The 16,904-nt window shown below is 38.3% G+C and overlaps 1 protein-coding gene across 2 annotated transcripts in view; it reads right to left on the bottom strand.

Moving 5' to 3' along the window:
• Positions 1–16,904, bottom strand: part of LOC105671730 (neural cell adhesion molecule 1-like) — a 205,150-nt gene that overhangs the window by 7,850 nt on the left and 180,396 nt on the right. For both annotated transcript variants that reach the window (XM_067350199.1, XM_012366143.2), the window contains 3 exons: positions 15,801–15,913; positions 11,657–11,829; positions 569–724 (listed from right to left, as the gene is read on the bottom strand). In XM_067350199.1, coding sequence (XP_067206300.1) covers positions 569–724; positions 11,657–11,829; positions 15,801–15,858 — 387 coding nt within the window. In that variant the 5' untranslated portion in view covers positions 15,859–15,913. The remainder of the gene's footprint in view (positions 1–568; positions 725–11,656; positions 11,830–15,800; positions 15,914–16,904) is intronic.

The following is a 16,904-nucleotide window of genomic DNA, read 5'->3' as shown; positions in this document are numbered from 1 at the left end:
ATGAAGGATGCGGTTAATTTCGGCGACCTTAAACATCGCGGTATTTAAGGTCGGTGTGCATCGGCTTGTTAACCGCTTTGACATTTTAACTGACATTTTCATCATGCGAAACCTTTAATAAAGTGTTACATGGAATCAAACGCGAGAAATTACTCAATTTACTTGGGTGCTTATAGCTGAAAGCATCGAAGCACTTTTTCAATCGATAACTGTTAAAAATTTAATCTCTCATCCTTTGTACAGCTTTGCTCTGTAATCGGCCGATATCGAACGGTGATATCCGCCTCATGTTTAAATCTCTTCATCAGAATGACAGTAATCACGGTTCTATTCCCATGTAAAGCTTAATGAATTTTTTGATAAAGGTCGCCGCTTGAATGTAACAGTTCTAATAAATTCAAAGAGAGGAGTATATATTTTAATTTAAAAAGAAAAAAGGAGAAAAAGAAGATAAAATGTATAAATTAAATCTGTACTGTTTTAATATTAAAATTATAATAAAACTATAATCAGATGAAGTGAAGTTATTCAGAAGTATAATAGGGTTGCGAAAGATTTATTAATGTACCTGACATTCGTAAATGCCGGCATCCTCTGCCGTCACGCTGCGTATCGTGAGTTGCCAATCGGTGCTCGAGTGCCTGACGACAAATCTGTTGTCGACGGAATGCGTGGTGGTACCGACTGTTAACAGCTGCCTGTCCCTCCGCCTCACCCATGTGATCTATAACAGGCGAAAAATATTGATATATCAGCGACACTTTTATAAACTTTCAAAAACATGTGGAAACTTTTTTATATCAAGTGAAAATCGTCGGTTTAAGTGGACAAAATACAATGTACGAAAATACAGTCGGAAAAGTAACAGAGAAGATAAACTCGTTTATAAATTTGTAGAATGTTTGAAAATTGAGCTATTAAATCTATAATTTTTAACAAGGAACAATTATGGTTATCTTTGGCCGTAGGACGGAAAGACAATAATTGAATAATGAAAGTTATCTGTGCTGGTGCAGGGAACAGGGGAGCCGGTATCGAAACCAGTTAAGTCATTTACGGTAACAATATATAGGAAACAACGTATGTCATGTGAGGCAAATATGAGAGTTAGGCTTCGTCGCGCATCGAATATCAATTATCACGGCCATTAGAGGTACCCTAATTTCAAGCTAATTTTCGCTCCCCAGCGAACTGACCGCGAAACTATGCTCAATATATCGGATAGCGGCACACGGTATTTTAATCACGCAGCGAATATTACTAATTTCCTGTCATTTTTCGACATAATCGAAGAAATTGATGTACATAAATTAATTTCCATCATTTGAATTTCAAGCGAAAAAGGTTGATTTGAGAATGTGTTGTATAATTGAGACTATTTTAATTATTTATTATTACGTTCTCGAGTCTCTTGGGAAAATTATATTTTAAAAATACGAATTTTAGCGTTTATCTTAAAGCACGTCACATTAAGAAACCTTATAGCGAATGGACCATATACATCGACTTTATGTCACATTCGCTGCGCCGCACAATATATGAGCGACACATATTACCTGCATCAATTTATTATTTCTCTTCCACTTTCCTGCCTTCAAAATGTTATATATAAGCACTAAATATCTCGGCTGTTAATGATTGCTATTATCGAAAATCCACTTTCGTATCAAAGCTTCTTATAAAACGCAACGCAGACAATTTTCATTTTCGACGACGGATCACGATGTCACATTACCAAGCCAATTATTCTCTATGTCTGAGCTCGAGGTCAAAACGAGCCTCTCATCGTGAACGCCTTAGTATTACCAATCGTAACATAATTAGGCTGATTTCGCGTAATACATCCCAGTGAAATCAATTCCCAAGGATATGGCATTTCTGATGCCGGCAAACCCGGTAATCTAGGGTGCTTGCTGTAATCCTGGCTCCTGCCCCGAAAAGGAACTATCTACGGCGCACCGCCGTGTAACGGTGAATCCAATATAGCAAGGGCACGTGCATGTGTGTGTGTGTGTGTGTGTGTGTGTGCTTGCACGTCGCCAATCTTTGACTAGTAGAAGTTATCGGGCGGCGAAGCTCGTGCCTTCTCAATCGGCACAAAGTTACAAGAACTTGCCGATGTCTTCGCGTATAGCCGAACGTACAAAGACACCAAAATCCCTTCAACGTCCGTCGTTTGGTTTCTACTATGTAACTCTAGATACGGGTGAGCACATATGCTGGGATGAGCGATTCTCTGTCTTGCGGAAGCTCACGGACTTCATTGCTCGAGGTACTTGCGTAGCCAATTAAGGAAGCTCCCACGTCCATTAAGAGCTAGAATCAAGTTGCGGTGAAGCAGTAAAGGGCTCGGTGTAGCTAATGTAGGTATAATACAATATATATTACGCGGAAGATAACTTGACCCATTTCCGACTCTGGTGACTTGGGCGCTTAAATTATTCCCAGGAATTGCACATTATTGAAGCGGAACTGTGCTTTCGCAAAAGAAAGGAAAGACTGCATTAAAATTTGTACTAAACAAACATTAATGTTTATTTGTTTGTTTTTTTAGATTGAAGATAAATACTTTATTACTGAAAGAAGAGCATTTTATTTATTTAAATTTTATGTTTAGTTATTATTAAAATCCCTATAGTTTTATTAAAAAGATCCTTTTGTGCTACAAACGGCATAGAATATAAGCGACTTCTGTAAACTTTGATTATTAAAAAAAGCACGACAGTGTCTCTTTAATACCAAACACGAAACTTCTGCGCAGAATTTTATTATCGCTCGCATAAGTTATAATGTCTCATGCGGTGTGAGTCGGTGAGTTCCATCACGAAAGCCGCCGAACTTTCGTGAAAGCATTTCTCAGTTAACAATGCTTCGAATAAGATTCTTGTACACAACGCAATAGCACGGAATACAAAAACTAGTTTACTCCGAATTTCAGATTTCATGTTTTATGCAAATGTAACAGCATCATGGAATTGCAGCCAAGAATAAACAATGTAAATGTACAGTGTATTCCCATCTGATCTGCTTTAATTATACCAAGCTTAAACCGTATGAAAAAAAGCATCGGGATACATCTGTCTTACGAGGAAAAACTGTTGAAAGTCTGCGGGCGGCGGGTCTATTTGGCTTTCCAGCGAAAAGGGTTAAAAGTTGGTAGCGAAGCGAGGCGCGCTGGCCGCCAAGGATTAAAACCAATTAAAACTTGGAACGAAATGCAAATTGGAGTAGCATGTCCGACTCGCGTCGGGCGCCTCTCCCCACTGCGCTTAATTTCCTCTTACGTTGTTTCGCCCGGCTTGATCATCATCATCAGTCTTATTAGACGCGGGTTAGGTAACCGATGGCCCCGGAATTCCCGCAGGAAGCTATTAAACCGAGCCTTGTGGGGATCGCTGGCCTAGGATAGCAGGCAAGACTTTGCACAGCGGCAAGTGATAGCGTCTACACGCATGGAAAGTGCATACATGCGGCACTGTGCACGAGAGCTAAGGTGGCACCACTACGCATCGGGGGCTTAATTGGGAAATACCCCGGGCTGCAGCGGGCGACCCACGGCACACATTCTTTATCTGTCGGCCGGGAATTGCCGTCCGCAATCGCTAACTTATGCTACGCTACATTCTGGATATCCCGTAAAAATAAATGGCGCGAGCAAGAGCGAAATTGTATTTAAACATAACTGGAAAGCTAGAAGCTGCAATAATTGTGGAATAAGCGCGCGCATAATGAAATATTATTCTAATTAATTTGAAATATTACGGCTGCGAATATTTTTGTCACAAAAAGTTGCATCCAATCGATAAAGTAAATTTTGCTGCGAGTGAAACTGCTGGGTTTGTGAAAAAAAATTTGTTGAGAGAAAATGCTCCCGTTTGCAGCGAAATCGTGGCAGGAGGGAAATTAAAGGGCCCTCCCCCTTCCCCATCGCCCCTGCACTTCTGCGCGATCACTTTCGGCTCTCTTCCTTGATATAGCATCGGGATCGCCGATAAGGAACGCCGAAAGTTCATTCGTTTATCAAGCGAACCGTTTTAGAAGTATTCTTGTAATGAGGAAAGTTGCCTCACCTACTGCGCGCGGGAATCAAGCCAACCACCACACAGCCGCATACTATACACATCACAGCGTCGAGAATTTAAAGCCGTAGCGACTGCATCACTCACAGGATTGAGGAGAACTCAAAGCGAGACTTGGTTCAAGTACTATTATTTAGCTTCGCGTAGTGAAGATGCACATTTTAAAATTTTTCGTTGCAATCACGAGTCGAAACATTACATACGTCGTTCTCTTTAATATCCCTTACAAATGACGTAATTTAAGTTTATTAATTAAACTCGTTTACGTAAAAACAGTAAAAGTATAAAGTACTACTTAGAAATATATAAAGTATCTTTTTATCAGAGAATTTAAATAATTTATATCATACACATATATGTAGTAAATCTAAATTACTAAAAAATACGCTAGATCTTTCGGTATGCATAATTTATTATCAAACTGTTTTTTTCTATCAGTCAGTTTAATTTAAAAAAATACTTACATCATCATGTAAATATGATTTTTTGCATAAAATTACAGAAAATTACTATTTTCGTAGCTCGTGACAATAAAAGTCAATTTTCGGGTATATGCTGGAAGCGCGAAGTGACAGCAAATTTGTGCATTGATTATAACTTAACGAGGTCTCGAGGTTTAGTTTCAAAACAATTATAATCGATACGTCGATTTTGATGTATTGAGGCGCGAAAGCGTGGTGGTCAATTACTGCGCGCCGTTCAATCTATATCTGTTACATGATTTGACCAAATATTGATGTTATCATTGTATAGAAGTGATTGACGTTAACCAATCGTAGAGATGATTCGTACATGACGCTTCCGATAACAGTTCGAATTTGAATTCCATATGTTAGACAAGTTAAAATGGCGAACTTTTCGATGAAATAAATGAAACGCGTGCTGTACGTATCGTATATATTCCGTTCTGTTTAGCAAAATACCGTGTTGATTTATAAGAAATTGAAGCTGTCATTAAATAATGATATTACGTTTACGTTACATTAGTTATGAAAGCGGATATCGATGTGAGAGCATTAAAAGCTTAATTTATTATATCATCATTTCATAACATGTATCGATTCCATCCGCGCCATCCAATTTGTCCTATCTGTTTGTATTTATCAATCGCGATGCAGCGCAACACATTTCATTTAGTTTGCACATAAAAGGACCCTTTTGAAGCCGCGTATTTTCCGAACTCGATACAGCCGCCCGCGAGCAAATTATATTACATACATCGCGACCGGGGCGATCCGGACGCAGCCGCGAAGCTTTACGGCATCAGTTTCCAAAGGACGAAGCTCTTGAATCCTTCCGTTTCACTAATGGATTTTGCGCGACGCCTCGAAAGCCCGCATTATCCGCAAAATAGAAAGGGACACGTGCAATCTTGCGAGCGAAAGACGCGGCGAGATACCGTGGGATACCTCGGGGTGGAGTACTTTTAATGTCTCAATATGAAGGAATTTTTCTCTCAGATCTTTTCATTTCTGGTAATTCCACCATTCCTCTTCAATCTCTCACTCGCTCCATCCACGTCCTCAAAGAAGACGCCACTGCCGCGCGCCTCTATCCCTCGTATCTCACCACCCGGATACCCTCCATTACGCCCACGCCCCATCTTATCCCGCGATAAGACGATTCGTCGTGGCCGACGACATCTTCGCGCGGAGCACTCCACTTCGACAGTAACCCGTAACATCCATTTCCCGCGTCGACGATGAAGTCGAAGAGTGCGCGAGATGTAAAAGCGTACTCGGCTCCTCGTAACGCTCGAACGGCATCTCTCGCGCGCCCGCCGCTGTTTCGGCATTTATCGCGTGATTTACCGCGGGTCGACGTCTCTTCTCGCTGCAACCCGTTTCCGGCAGCCAAGCGAATTCGCCGGTAATCTTTTCGAGCCGACGGTTCCCATTATACGCGATGCGCATCTGCATAACGCCGACGCATCTCACGGAGCGAGATAAGTGCATTACATCCGAATGCGAATAAACCCGGGCGGAATAAGTTAATTCCATTATAAAGCCGCGTAACATTATGCGCATAAATTGATGGCCGCAAATTGCCAGCTAGCGCACAAACTCAAGGCGCGACGCTGTGCACGATTCGTTCTTGACCCCTCGAGCGTGAATAGCAACTCCTGGGAATAATGATTAATTACCGCTCGCAAGCCCACTTAAGACGTTCGACTTCCGCAAATTTCACCGCAGCAGCCGCGGATTTTCCGTAATCAAATAAATTATTGTACTCAACAACTGATATTGCGATCAAGGCGCTTGGCGTCTCATGTTTCGATCACGATAAAGCCAAAAAAAAAAAAAAATAAAGATATAACAGCGTTCGCTTTCTTTCGCAATATTTCGGACTTTCTCTGTCTTTAAAATAACGCCCGATACTTGAGGGAGCGGAGAATAAAAGACCTACGTGGAATAAAAACGACTTTGAATATTTCCGCCGCGCAACTTTTACGCGAAACTTTTTCGGCGCGCTCTGAGCAAAGATAAATGGCGCTTTAAATTGAGGAATCCCGAGGCTCGTTGATAAAACACGAAAGGAAGTTCACTGATAATTTATACGATATTTTATAAGCAAGAATACGCGTCGGAATTTATATTGATCATTCCGTCTTGCACTTAAGATAGTGGATAATATTTAATTTCAGATTAAAAATTTTTTTTTTTTTGAAGCTGATATACATATATGTAAAGTTAGACACAAAAATTATTTATTTTCTGGTAACAATACATACTATTTTTGCTCAAATTTTCTATCAATTATTCAAATTTTTAGACAAATTGATCATCGCTTTCGGTTAAAATATGAAGCTATTAAAGCTGATTTTCTTAATTTAAATTAATCAAACAGTTGAAATGTGCGATGTTTGAATATTTTATTTAGACTTCAATGAATATTTAAAATAATTTCAAACGATCTGTAATAATTGAAAGGAGAATTGGAGATAGAAATCTATAATTTTATAATGTTTCTTATATGCAGCGCATAAAATAGTCAATAGAATTTTATTTCAAATTTTATTATAATCTTCAGAGTGTTGAAAACTGGATTTATCTAAAAGAGATGAATATGGATACATTTTAAAAAAACATTCATATAATTTGGAATTTTGGAATATAAAATATGTGACGTGTAACGCTTATAAGGTTGTATGAAAAGGATTGTGAATTGAATCGGATAAAATTGAGTGAAATTGAATCGATATATGAGGTTTTAATTCACCTTTCAAATTTATTGATCGGTTATTACCGTATTTGCTTGAACGAATGATATCTTGGGTGAATGTAGATCTATCTGTTTATCCGTCGTTTGAAAATATTTTATGACGCGTTGCCATTTCAAGTATCTGACATGTTGCTTCATCGTGGAAGGATAAACTTCCGTACGACAGCAGTTATATAGACAAGATGTAATGCCTTTTCTCTCTCCCCCCCCCCTCCCTCCCCCTTTTCTCCCACGCTTTGCCTTTTACCTTCGGCGGTAAAAAGCTAGGCACTTTTTTCACTTGTTTTCGGTCTCGGGTGCGGCAAAGAAGCCTAGGGCGGCCTTGTTTCTTGTTTCTGTATTTCTGTAGTACACAAGACGCGCATGAATTCATCTTTTATTCATGGTCGGCGACGGCGCGGGATACGCCGAGGTATATGCGGTTCGTGACAGGAACAGGGAGTTTTGCATAAGTGGTCTTAGATTTTGCAACTTTCGTATCGTACAGAACAAGAATCTTGCCAGTGAGTTACCGCATGACGCAGTGAAGGACAATAAATGAAGCTATTGATTTTCCAAACTACCGAAAAGACTTCAATCTTAGCCCCGGCTTTTGCAATATTGTGAAAAAATGTGTCAAAGGCATTTATTTGTCTAAAGTCCTGTAACACGCGTGATACATATTTATCGATCGAAATTCATTCTTAGTATGTCATGTCTATTTTTCTTTCGATTGGACAATTTTTTTTCTCAAATATTTCTAATATTAATATCCGTTTTGTCGAATTAATTAACGTTATAGAAAATGAAAAGTTATCTATTCTCAAATACTTCTACCTCCTCGCGAAATCGAACCTCGAAAGATAAGCGGCATTAATTTTATACAAAACAATGAATGCTTAAGCAATGACTCAACTTCCATTTTCATTTGAAATTTTATTCAATTAATGCGAACATTGATATTCTAATTAAAGTGGCTTTCCTTTGCATAATTCCAGTCGACATAATGTATACTGTAGTGATGGAAATGGGAAAAATTAATTCGACTAAAAGTAATCTTATTAAAATGAGCGAGAGGAAGGATAGGTCTCGCAAGGGAAAAATGTAGGCGTCGAAAGCGCGAATCGTTTTGCTACCGTTATATTTGCGGGAACTCCGGCAATACGTAAAGCGGAAGAGAGAAGACCTGAAATACTCCCGGCGTAAGTAAATTACGACATGAAATCCCCGCTCTCCGCGCCCAGCTGAGCTGTAAAATCCAGAAATCAAAGGAAGAAGAGTAAACCTTCCGCGGAGTTCGCATAAACATGCCGCTTTCCCCGAGAGCATTCTGAAGTTTTCGTGCCCGTTTATGGCGGTTGCGGGCTTTAGCATCGACAAACGGCGTATATCGATTTGTTTCTGACGAATATTTAAATGCGACTTCGATTTATGTCAAAGCGGGTCGTCTGCTCTTTTTTAGAGCGCCGGCATGCCAGATAACGTGCATAACTTGAAAGAACCCGACGTTTCACTTTAGCGATGCAATTTGTTAAAAGCCAGAGAATGTTGCGCAAATATAGAATGTCATATTTATAAGCGCGAAGCACTGAAACAGTTCTTATGTAACGAATATTCTTCTGTTTTAGCAAACATGTATTTGTAACAAAATTAATCGGTTTGGTTCCGTCAGAAAATGACTCGCAATTTAAAAAAGAAAAAGCAATAACAGTCTACAATTTCCGATATGTTTCATATAAGAGCCAAATACGACAGTCGAGTTCCAAACGACGCAAAACGATTTCATGTCGGAAAACGCGCATTTAAAGTCGGCTTACGTCTCATTCACGTCGCGATGTCGATACGGGAAACCCCGTAGCTCGGAATTTCATGGAAACGTGCGTCGCCTGTCGCGCGGAGAGAACCGTCTGTCGACTCCCGGAATTCCATTCCGATTTCTGAAGCATACCGCGGCCGAGTATCGAAGGGGAGAGAGAGAGAGAGAGAGAGAGAGGAATGTTTCCGCCACACCTCGATGGCGTATATACATAACCCAGATTGCCCTTTTTCCGTTCTGCTTTTTTCCAGGTTAAAAAGAAAAAAGGGAAAAGCACACTCGCGCGGCATCTGGCACGGCGTCGGTTTAACGCTCCCAAGTCCACTAAAATATTCTAAAATATTCCCGAGCGAAACTTCGATTTCGCAAGAGGAGAGCGCGTAATAGACATCGAACGACGTTACGGCACAGAATCCGCGCTGTTCACGGCCGAATATATTCAAAATACGAATCGATTGGCGATGTGCGAGGGGACATAATCTTAAATTTTCCAAAGGGAGGAAGTAAGTTGGCATAAACGTCGAAAAATGCGGGAAAATGCGAGTCGACCGAATAAAGAATTCTACGCAGCAACGGTTATTGATCTTCTCGCGTGCCTGTCAATTAACGTTACGCGTTCGGCAGCGAAATGCAAAATCCATCGCGGAGGATACGGAAACGCCGAACGGAATAAAGCTTGAATATTGATTGCGTTGTTTACGCAGATTGCCCGTTGATTTTCCTGGAGAGTGGCGCTAAATAAGACAAAGAGCACATATGCGCCGTTGCGCAGTGCGCGCCGCTGCGGACCGTAAACTGGGGCAATTTGCCGGACCGGTGGGTCCAGTATTAAAGTATGTAGTGAGGACCGCAAAAAAAAAAAAAAAGGAGCAAACTTGCAACTCCCGCGCAAAAATACCATATCGACCTACCGTTTATACTTTCAGCTTGATGCATCACGTTCGCTTCCGCTTTCAATACCGCGTGCCGTACGCGAGTATTTGGGACGCACATGTTTGCACGGTTACGCGAGACCTATATCCCCGTAAGGTATGGAATACCTGTTTGCGTTTCCAATCGCAAACTCGACAAATCGGAAGAGCTCGGGCTTTGCAAACAGTTATTATAACGCCCTATGCGTGTGTCAAGCTTATGCTACGAGATGAACCGAGTAGTCATCGATCCAACGTATCCATTCTTTTTATACAATTTGTTTTGCGTTTCTTTTTGCAGCGGATGTTGTTAATCTATTGATATTTTCATTTATTTTAGTAAACTTTTATCCAACTAGTTTATTGAACTTCCGTATGTATCTTTCAAATAGATCCGTTTTCGAATAACAACGGAAGCAGATAAACAATTTAATTTGCAACGGAATGCAAATTTACTTGGCATGTATAATTTTTATTATTATATTTTTTGGATAATAATAAAAAAATTCCGACATCTGACATTTCCATAAAGACGTCAATTTTCTCAGCAATAAAACGAAACGTTATGTCATATTGGATTTCAAATTTTCTTCTCCGTCAGAGGAGAAATAATTCTCTGCTTGTCTCAAAGACTGAGATTATACAATTTTTCATTGAACAAAATTGTGCGAGCGTGTATAGAAATATATCACTGTCGTAATCATACAAAAGTGGAATTAGTCACGCATGTCGTCGTCTTAGCGTGTTGTGTAATTCATTCTTTACCAAGCACACACAAGATGATGAAGATAAAACGCATCGAAAAAAGGAAGATAAACGATATTATCATGCAATGTCGAAACAATTCGTGTAACCGAGAAAATTCGTATTTCAGCTTCGAAAATGTTGTTGCGGAAAATGTTTCTCCCGAAGAATTGCTTCAATATTTTTCAAACCTTATATTTACTTGTCAGTTATATCCCAGGTTTCCATTTGAATGGCCGTTTCATCGCCGCGACACAAAAACCAATCATATTAGAAATAGCATATGCTCCTTTTCTTTACGGATCACTCGAGCTTGGCATGCGCGTGATAGGAAACGGAAATTAAATGAAAATCGTTCGAACCCGTCTGTATAACGGAAATGAAAATCTAGAAAATCTGGTATGAATAAAGGAATAGAGCCGAGCAGCATTGAAACAGGCGGAGAAATAGCACGAGAAGAATCACGTAGGAAATACTGATTATTAATATTTCAATATACGTTTAAAGAGAAAATAATTTCTTAGTCTAAAATTATTCGTCTGTGCATTTTAATTGATTACGCAAATCATTCAGATTTAATGAACGTTTTTCACGACTGATATTTGTGTGACAAGTAAGATCTGTCTTTGCGTCATAATATATTGCAGCATATGTAATATTAATTATCTATAGTGATATACTATAAACTAAAAAATATTTAAAAAATGCAAAATATAAAAGATTTACATTATACTACAGATTACATTATGCTTACTAATATTTGAAAATACATATATATTTCTTTAAAATTTTTTTAGAAAAATTTAGAAAAATTCAATAAGTTTTCTTTAACAAAAATAATATAAATATAAATCACACTAAAAAAAATAATATATATTTAGTTACATAAATTGCGTGATACTCACGGTTCCAGCTCCGGGATCGGTGATTTTGCACGGCAAAACTGCCACGCTACCACTTTGAGCAAGCACCTCTCCAATTGGTCCTTCAGGAACATCTTCATTTTTACCCTCCGGGACATTCAATGGGGCGATTACATTATTGGCACTTGAATTCTGCTGATGCTTGGCCTGGCTCACTGCGGACATAAATTACAACAATGCTTTTTGAAGAAACCATTTTGCTCGATTTAAAGCAACATCTGTGTACGACACGTCGTATCAACAAATTAATATTAGTAATAATTTTTCCTTTTGTGGCAAGTTAAAAGTTTCATCAAAACTGTTTATAGAATGTTCTACAAAAGAATATAAAATTGTTCAAATTTAAAAACTAATGTAGATAATTATAAAATTAAGCAAAAAGTTATTGATAAAATATATGTTTTAGACATAAAGGCTGTTTCTAATATAAAAGCAAAAATATTTTTAAAATATAGCAGATTTTTTCTTTATTTTTGTACACAGCTGTATAATGAGCTTCATTATGCATATTTGAATCTTTCGAAAATATATACATAAATTTGTGAATATGTTACGTGTGTTATTAAAATTATGATTTTATAATTTTTTTTAAATATACACACAGTAAATATCGTGCGTTACAATTCTTTGATATAGCTACAGATATTGTTGAAAGAGAATTTTAGAGATAGATAATATGTGATACAAAAAACAGAAATTCCACTTTCTATCTTTTAGGTTTTTTTACTAAAATATTATACACATTTTCAATGCTCAGATTTTCGCGCAATTTATAAAATATGTTCAACTAAATTTTTCGGAAAATTTAATTAAATGAAAATTACAAAAGGACTGCAGTAAAGTATAAAAACGAGAAGATTCCAAACCACATTTATACCGCCTGTTCTTCCAAGAGCTGTTAGTTCTAAGGCTGACTATGATCGAGGATTAAGGGGTGATTTCCATGGCTGCCCGGTGGACGAAGGGCGCGAGAGCACGACGCAGAAGCACCCTCTCGTACTCGAGATTAATGCAACCGCCATCGCGACGATAACGCATAACCCGAGCGTCGCCCGAGTGGCTTAAGTGAATAACTTAGTCACGGCAATTACGACAGTTCGGCCGAACGTTTACCGGCGCCCAAGGTGCGCCAAACCTGGCGAACTCCCGTGCGGATATTCAGCTGAAAACTCTCTCTCTCTCTCTCTCTCTCTCTCTCTCTGCCTCGTTCCAGAATTCTGATCGTTCCCTCATCCACGCGCATCTCGGACTTTCTCGGAAAAAAAAAATTTCTCCCGCAAGCGTCTCGCGCACAAGCTTCAGTTCCAAATATCCAGAAAGTTTCCATTTCTGTTCGACGAGTTGAAAGCTCAAGCTCAAAACTTAGCGTCTAGTATCAACGATGCACAAAGTTCGCTTTTAAAACGCAGCAGTGTGCACGCTGCCAGTATGCTCACGGCAGTATTTTCGCTTATATGTTCTTTTTCGGTAACAGGGCGCAACTTTCGCTCAGTTTTTACTTCGGTTTTTTGCCGCGCTGGGCAAATGCATTAGCGAACAAGAAATAACGATTATAAATATGCATTCGTTATTTGAATACAGAACACCTTGCGCTTTTTTATGGTTATTTTTCTATTTTCGCGAATATACTTTTTATTTATCGATATATGATAATTATAAATAATTGAATTTTTTTACATATGTTTATGAGAAATGCGGAAACGTTTCAAATATTAAAATAATATTCTTTATGTTTAAATTTTGTTTAATTCTTCAGTACAAATATCCAAAAATATCTATAATTTTACTATGTCTTTATTGAGAAAGCATTCATTATATATTCACGCTTATATCGTTAATGAAATTTCTCTCTTACTACATTTTATTGGGATTATAAATAAGACTTAGCAATCCGATTAGGCGCTGTTATATCATCACGATATTGCTGAGTTTACTTGTAGCAATAATTTATTCATTTAAAATTATATTTCATTAATTACGTCTGAAATAAGGAATTAATTTTCAGCTGGATTTATCTCTGTTTTCAATAATTTTCTACAGAAATCTATGAGGTAATTTTTGCATAACAATTAATCATAATACGTATGTTAGTATTTATCATATCTTTAAATAATCTTTATTTTAAAAAAATATCTGTATTAAAGATAAAATAAAAAATAAAATGTATATATATTTTAATTTTATTCTTTGAAAGAAGGAAAAAGTTTATAATTTCAATTAATCTATAAACTTATAATGTGATACCTGACAAATAATCGAGTCCGCTGAATGAAATTCTTTTTTCATGCAAGTTGAAAAAGTCCGATCGTAACACGGAATCCTCGTTGCATGCGCGTGTTCTGCATTTAGAGTTGATAACACAAGAGGCTGTTACAGACCAGTCGATGCTGGTCAGCGTATCACACGTCCCACTTGAATTTCCTCGTCGATCTGAATTAACGTCGCTGCCACCGTCGACATACGGTATTCCAAAATGATTATTCGCCGGAAATTTTCACGGGAAAAATACCCGATTTCTCCGTGACTCAAAATTAATAAAAAAGAGAGGCGGTAAAACGAACGACGCCCTGAGGGCTTATTAGGGTGAATATTCCCACCGCGTAGAAAATTATAGAGATTTTTATATTCCGCATATATAATATAATGTACGTGTATTATAATTTTAATGAGAGATACAAAGTTTGAGAAATAATGCATTACAATTAAACTAAAGTACTTACTTTTATGCCCAAATTTATTTCTCTCACGACACAATTTGTAAACATAAAAATTAATAATTAATGACGCAATTTTTCTCGATAAAACTATTTAAATATACACCTTCTCGCGCTAAAATATTACTGAGTTTCCGCGCGGTTGCGTGTTTATTTCACCGACTAACTGAGTAGATCATTTATTCAACATTCAATGAAAATTTAATTCTACTATTTTGATGAGATATCTCTTCCCATACGAAATATAGGATTATCCACTATGAAAATATTCCATTACAATGATACGAATTTCTAATTACAAACCTCCGAATATGAGCTCCGGATATTCCAAATAGTTACCGCACAATTTCGAAATTATATGCCACGAATTATTTCAGGAACGATTAGCGCAGATATATACCTGCGTTAAATTTTAAATGTCTGTCTTGAAGATTTAAACCTGTCTTGAATGGCGACGAGGTAAAACCGTTCGAGACGCAATTTTCCAAATTGAATTTACCAATGATTAGTACTTGCACGTAGCGGAAGATTAATCTGGCACAATTTCAGAAAGTTTGCCGAATCGGGAATCGTAAAACGGCCCGGTAATAGGGGCCGGTGTGCATTTAATTAAACTTTCAATTAGATCTAAAGCTACGGAGGTGCTTACGACGACGACCTAAATTTTCAATACCGCATCGTTCGAGAACGAGACGTTGGCGCGAATTTGTCCGTCGCGCCGACGGTTACGATGTCCCTCGAGAAGAGAGTCATCGGTCAAGAAGAACATCGGCGGTCCGAACAAACGGGCGGTCTCTCGATTGCAACGCGCCCGTCGAGAAGTTCGACGTTAACGAAGCGAAAGTGCGCCGCAACGGGTTTTCAGCAACACGATAACCGGAAATTACTTGTCAGCGATCGAATTAAGTGTTTTCCACGAGCCGGCACGAGAGTAACTCGCGTTGAGCGCAAGTACGGAAGAGCGTGGCGTGCTGCAGATACTGCGCGCGCGCACCGGTAAGCATCCGTGTTTCTTCAGCGACGGCATCATTACCGTTGGAAATTGTATGCCGCCGTGGGGCGAATGCCGATGAGGTGCGCGACGGAAGGAAATTAGGGACAAAATTATTTAGGCTAGGAGAGTCGCTACTTAAACACGCGATTTGCGAGAGGAGAATGCGCGACGTAGAAATACGAATGAGCGCGCCGTTTCCTGCCATTTCTAACTCTAATCCTATAAAAGCTTCAAAATGCCATCGACGAGATAAATTTGAATACATAAAATCCGAAATGACCGAAGAAATACAAGTGAAGAAGCAATGTATATTATTTGTTGCGTGACAAGAAAATTTTAGGAAATTAAAATCACGAGTAAAATTGTAAAATTTCACATTTTTATTCCGCGCATCGTTAAAGAAACTTTGTAAACTCACCTGTGAAGTACAAGTGTATCTCGAGTAGAATGCCCACCACGATCCAGAGTGTCCTCATGATGGCCGCAAAATATTCGTGTCCTTCTCTCAGACATGCACCTTTCGCGAAACACCTGGAATCCAAGAGATAGTTTTATTAATAAAAGAATGGATATTGAAATAGAGATTTGGCTTCAATATAAAATCCCGCTTTCTCTTTCCTGCTTTAGGTTTTCTTTTTTTTTTCATCATGACACACTTTGCACGTCCACCTTCAATTTGTGAGGCCATATGCGCTCGTAAAAAAGGAGTTACGACCAAAGTGGTGGTCGAGAGTGCCGGAGCATGTCCCCGAACTACGCACAAGGTGCCCCTAACGTGGTATTAACTAGTTTCGCCAAATAAAAAAGGCTAGATTTTTTGCGAGGTACGTGCACGTTTTTCTTAACGCTTTCTGACGCACTGATGTAGCTTTTTTTATAAAGTCGTGTGAAATCGATGGGAACGTGAATAACGTGTCTGGGCTCTCATCCATTTTTGATCGTCCCTTACTCCGCACGTTTTTTTTTTCAATAAATAATTTATTCCTTTTTGCACAAAAATAATTCAAACAATGAAGAATAGAATAAACGCTCTAATAGATAGAATGGAGTAAAAGCTCAATTGTATAAAAAGCCTCACGCGTATGATCGAAATTCGAAGAAGCAATTGAGTAAAAAATGTAAGAACATATTCAACGAAGCTTTTCTGATAATGCAAAGGGTGTTCAAAAAAAAAAAAACGAAAAATACAAGAGGCATAAAATTTTAAAAATCCAAGGATGATATATTATCATAATATCGTTAAAAGCTAAAAGCTGCAAATCTATAACGAAAAAGATAGATAACACAAAAATGTATTCTCACACAAAAATAAGATATAATCTCTATAGTAAATTAACTGCAGTACGCTGTTATATAACCAAGAGTTGACCTGAATGTAAAAATAAAAATGAGAAAGCAATGGAAGAAGATAGCGCGGCAGAAAGAATACCTGGCAAAGAAGCTAAAAGCATTGGGAGAGGACATCGAGCATTCCCGCTGGGAAACAATGACAAAACAGATAGGGAAACAAAAAGATAGCAAA

Source organism: Linepithema humile, chromosome 2 (genome assembly GCF_040581485.1).
Source record: "Linepithema humile isolate Giens D197 chromosome 2, Lhum_UNIL_v1.0, whole genome shotgun sequence".
NCBI lineage: Eukaryota > Metazoa > Arthropoda > Insecta > Hymenoptera > Formicidae > Linepithema > Linepithema humile.
Note: the sequence above shows the minus strand (reverse complement) of the source record. Positions and strands in the feature narration are given on the sequence as shown.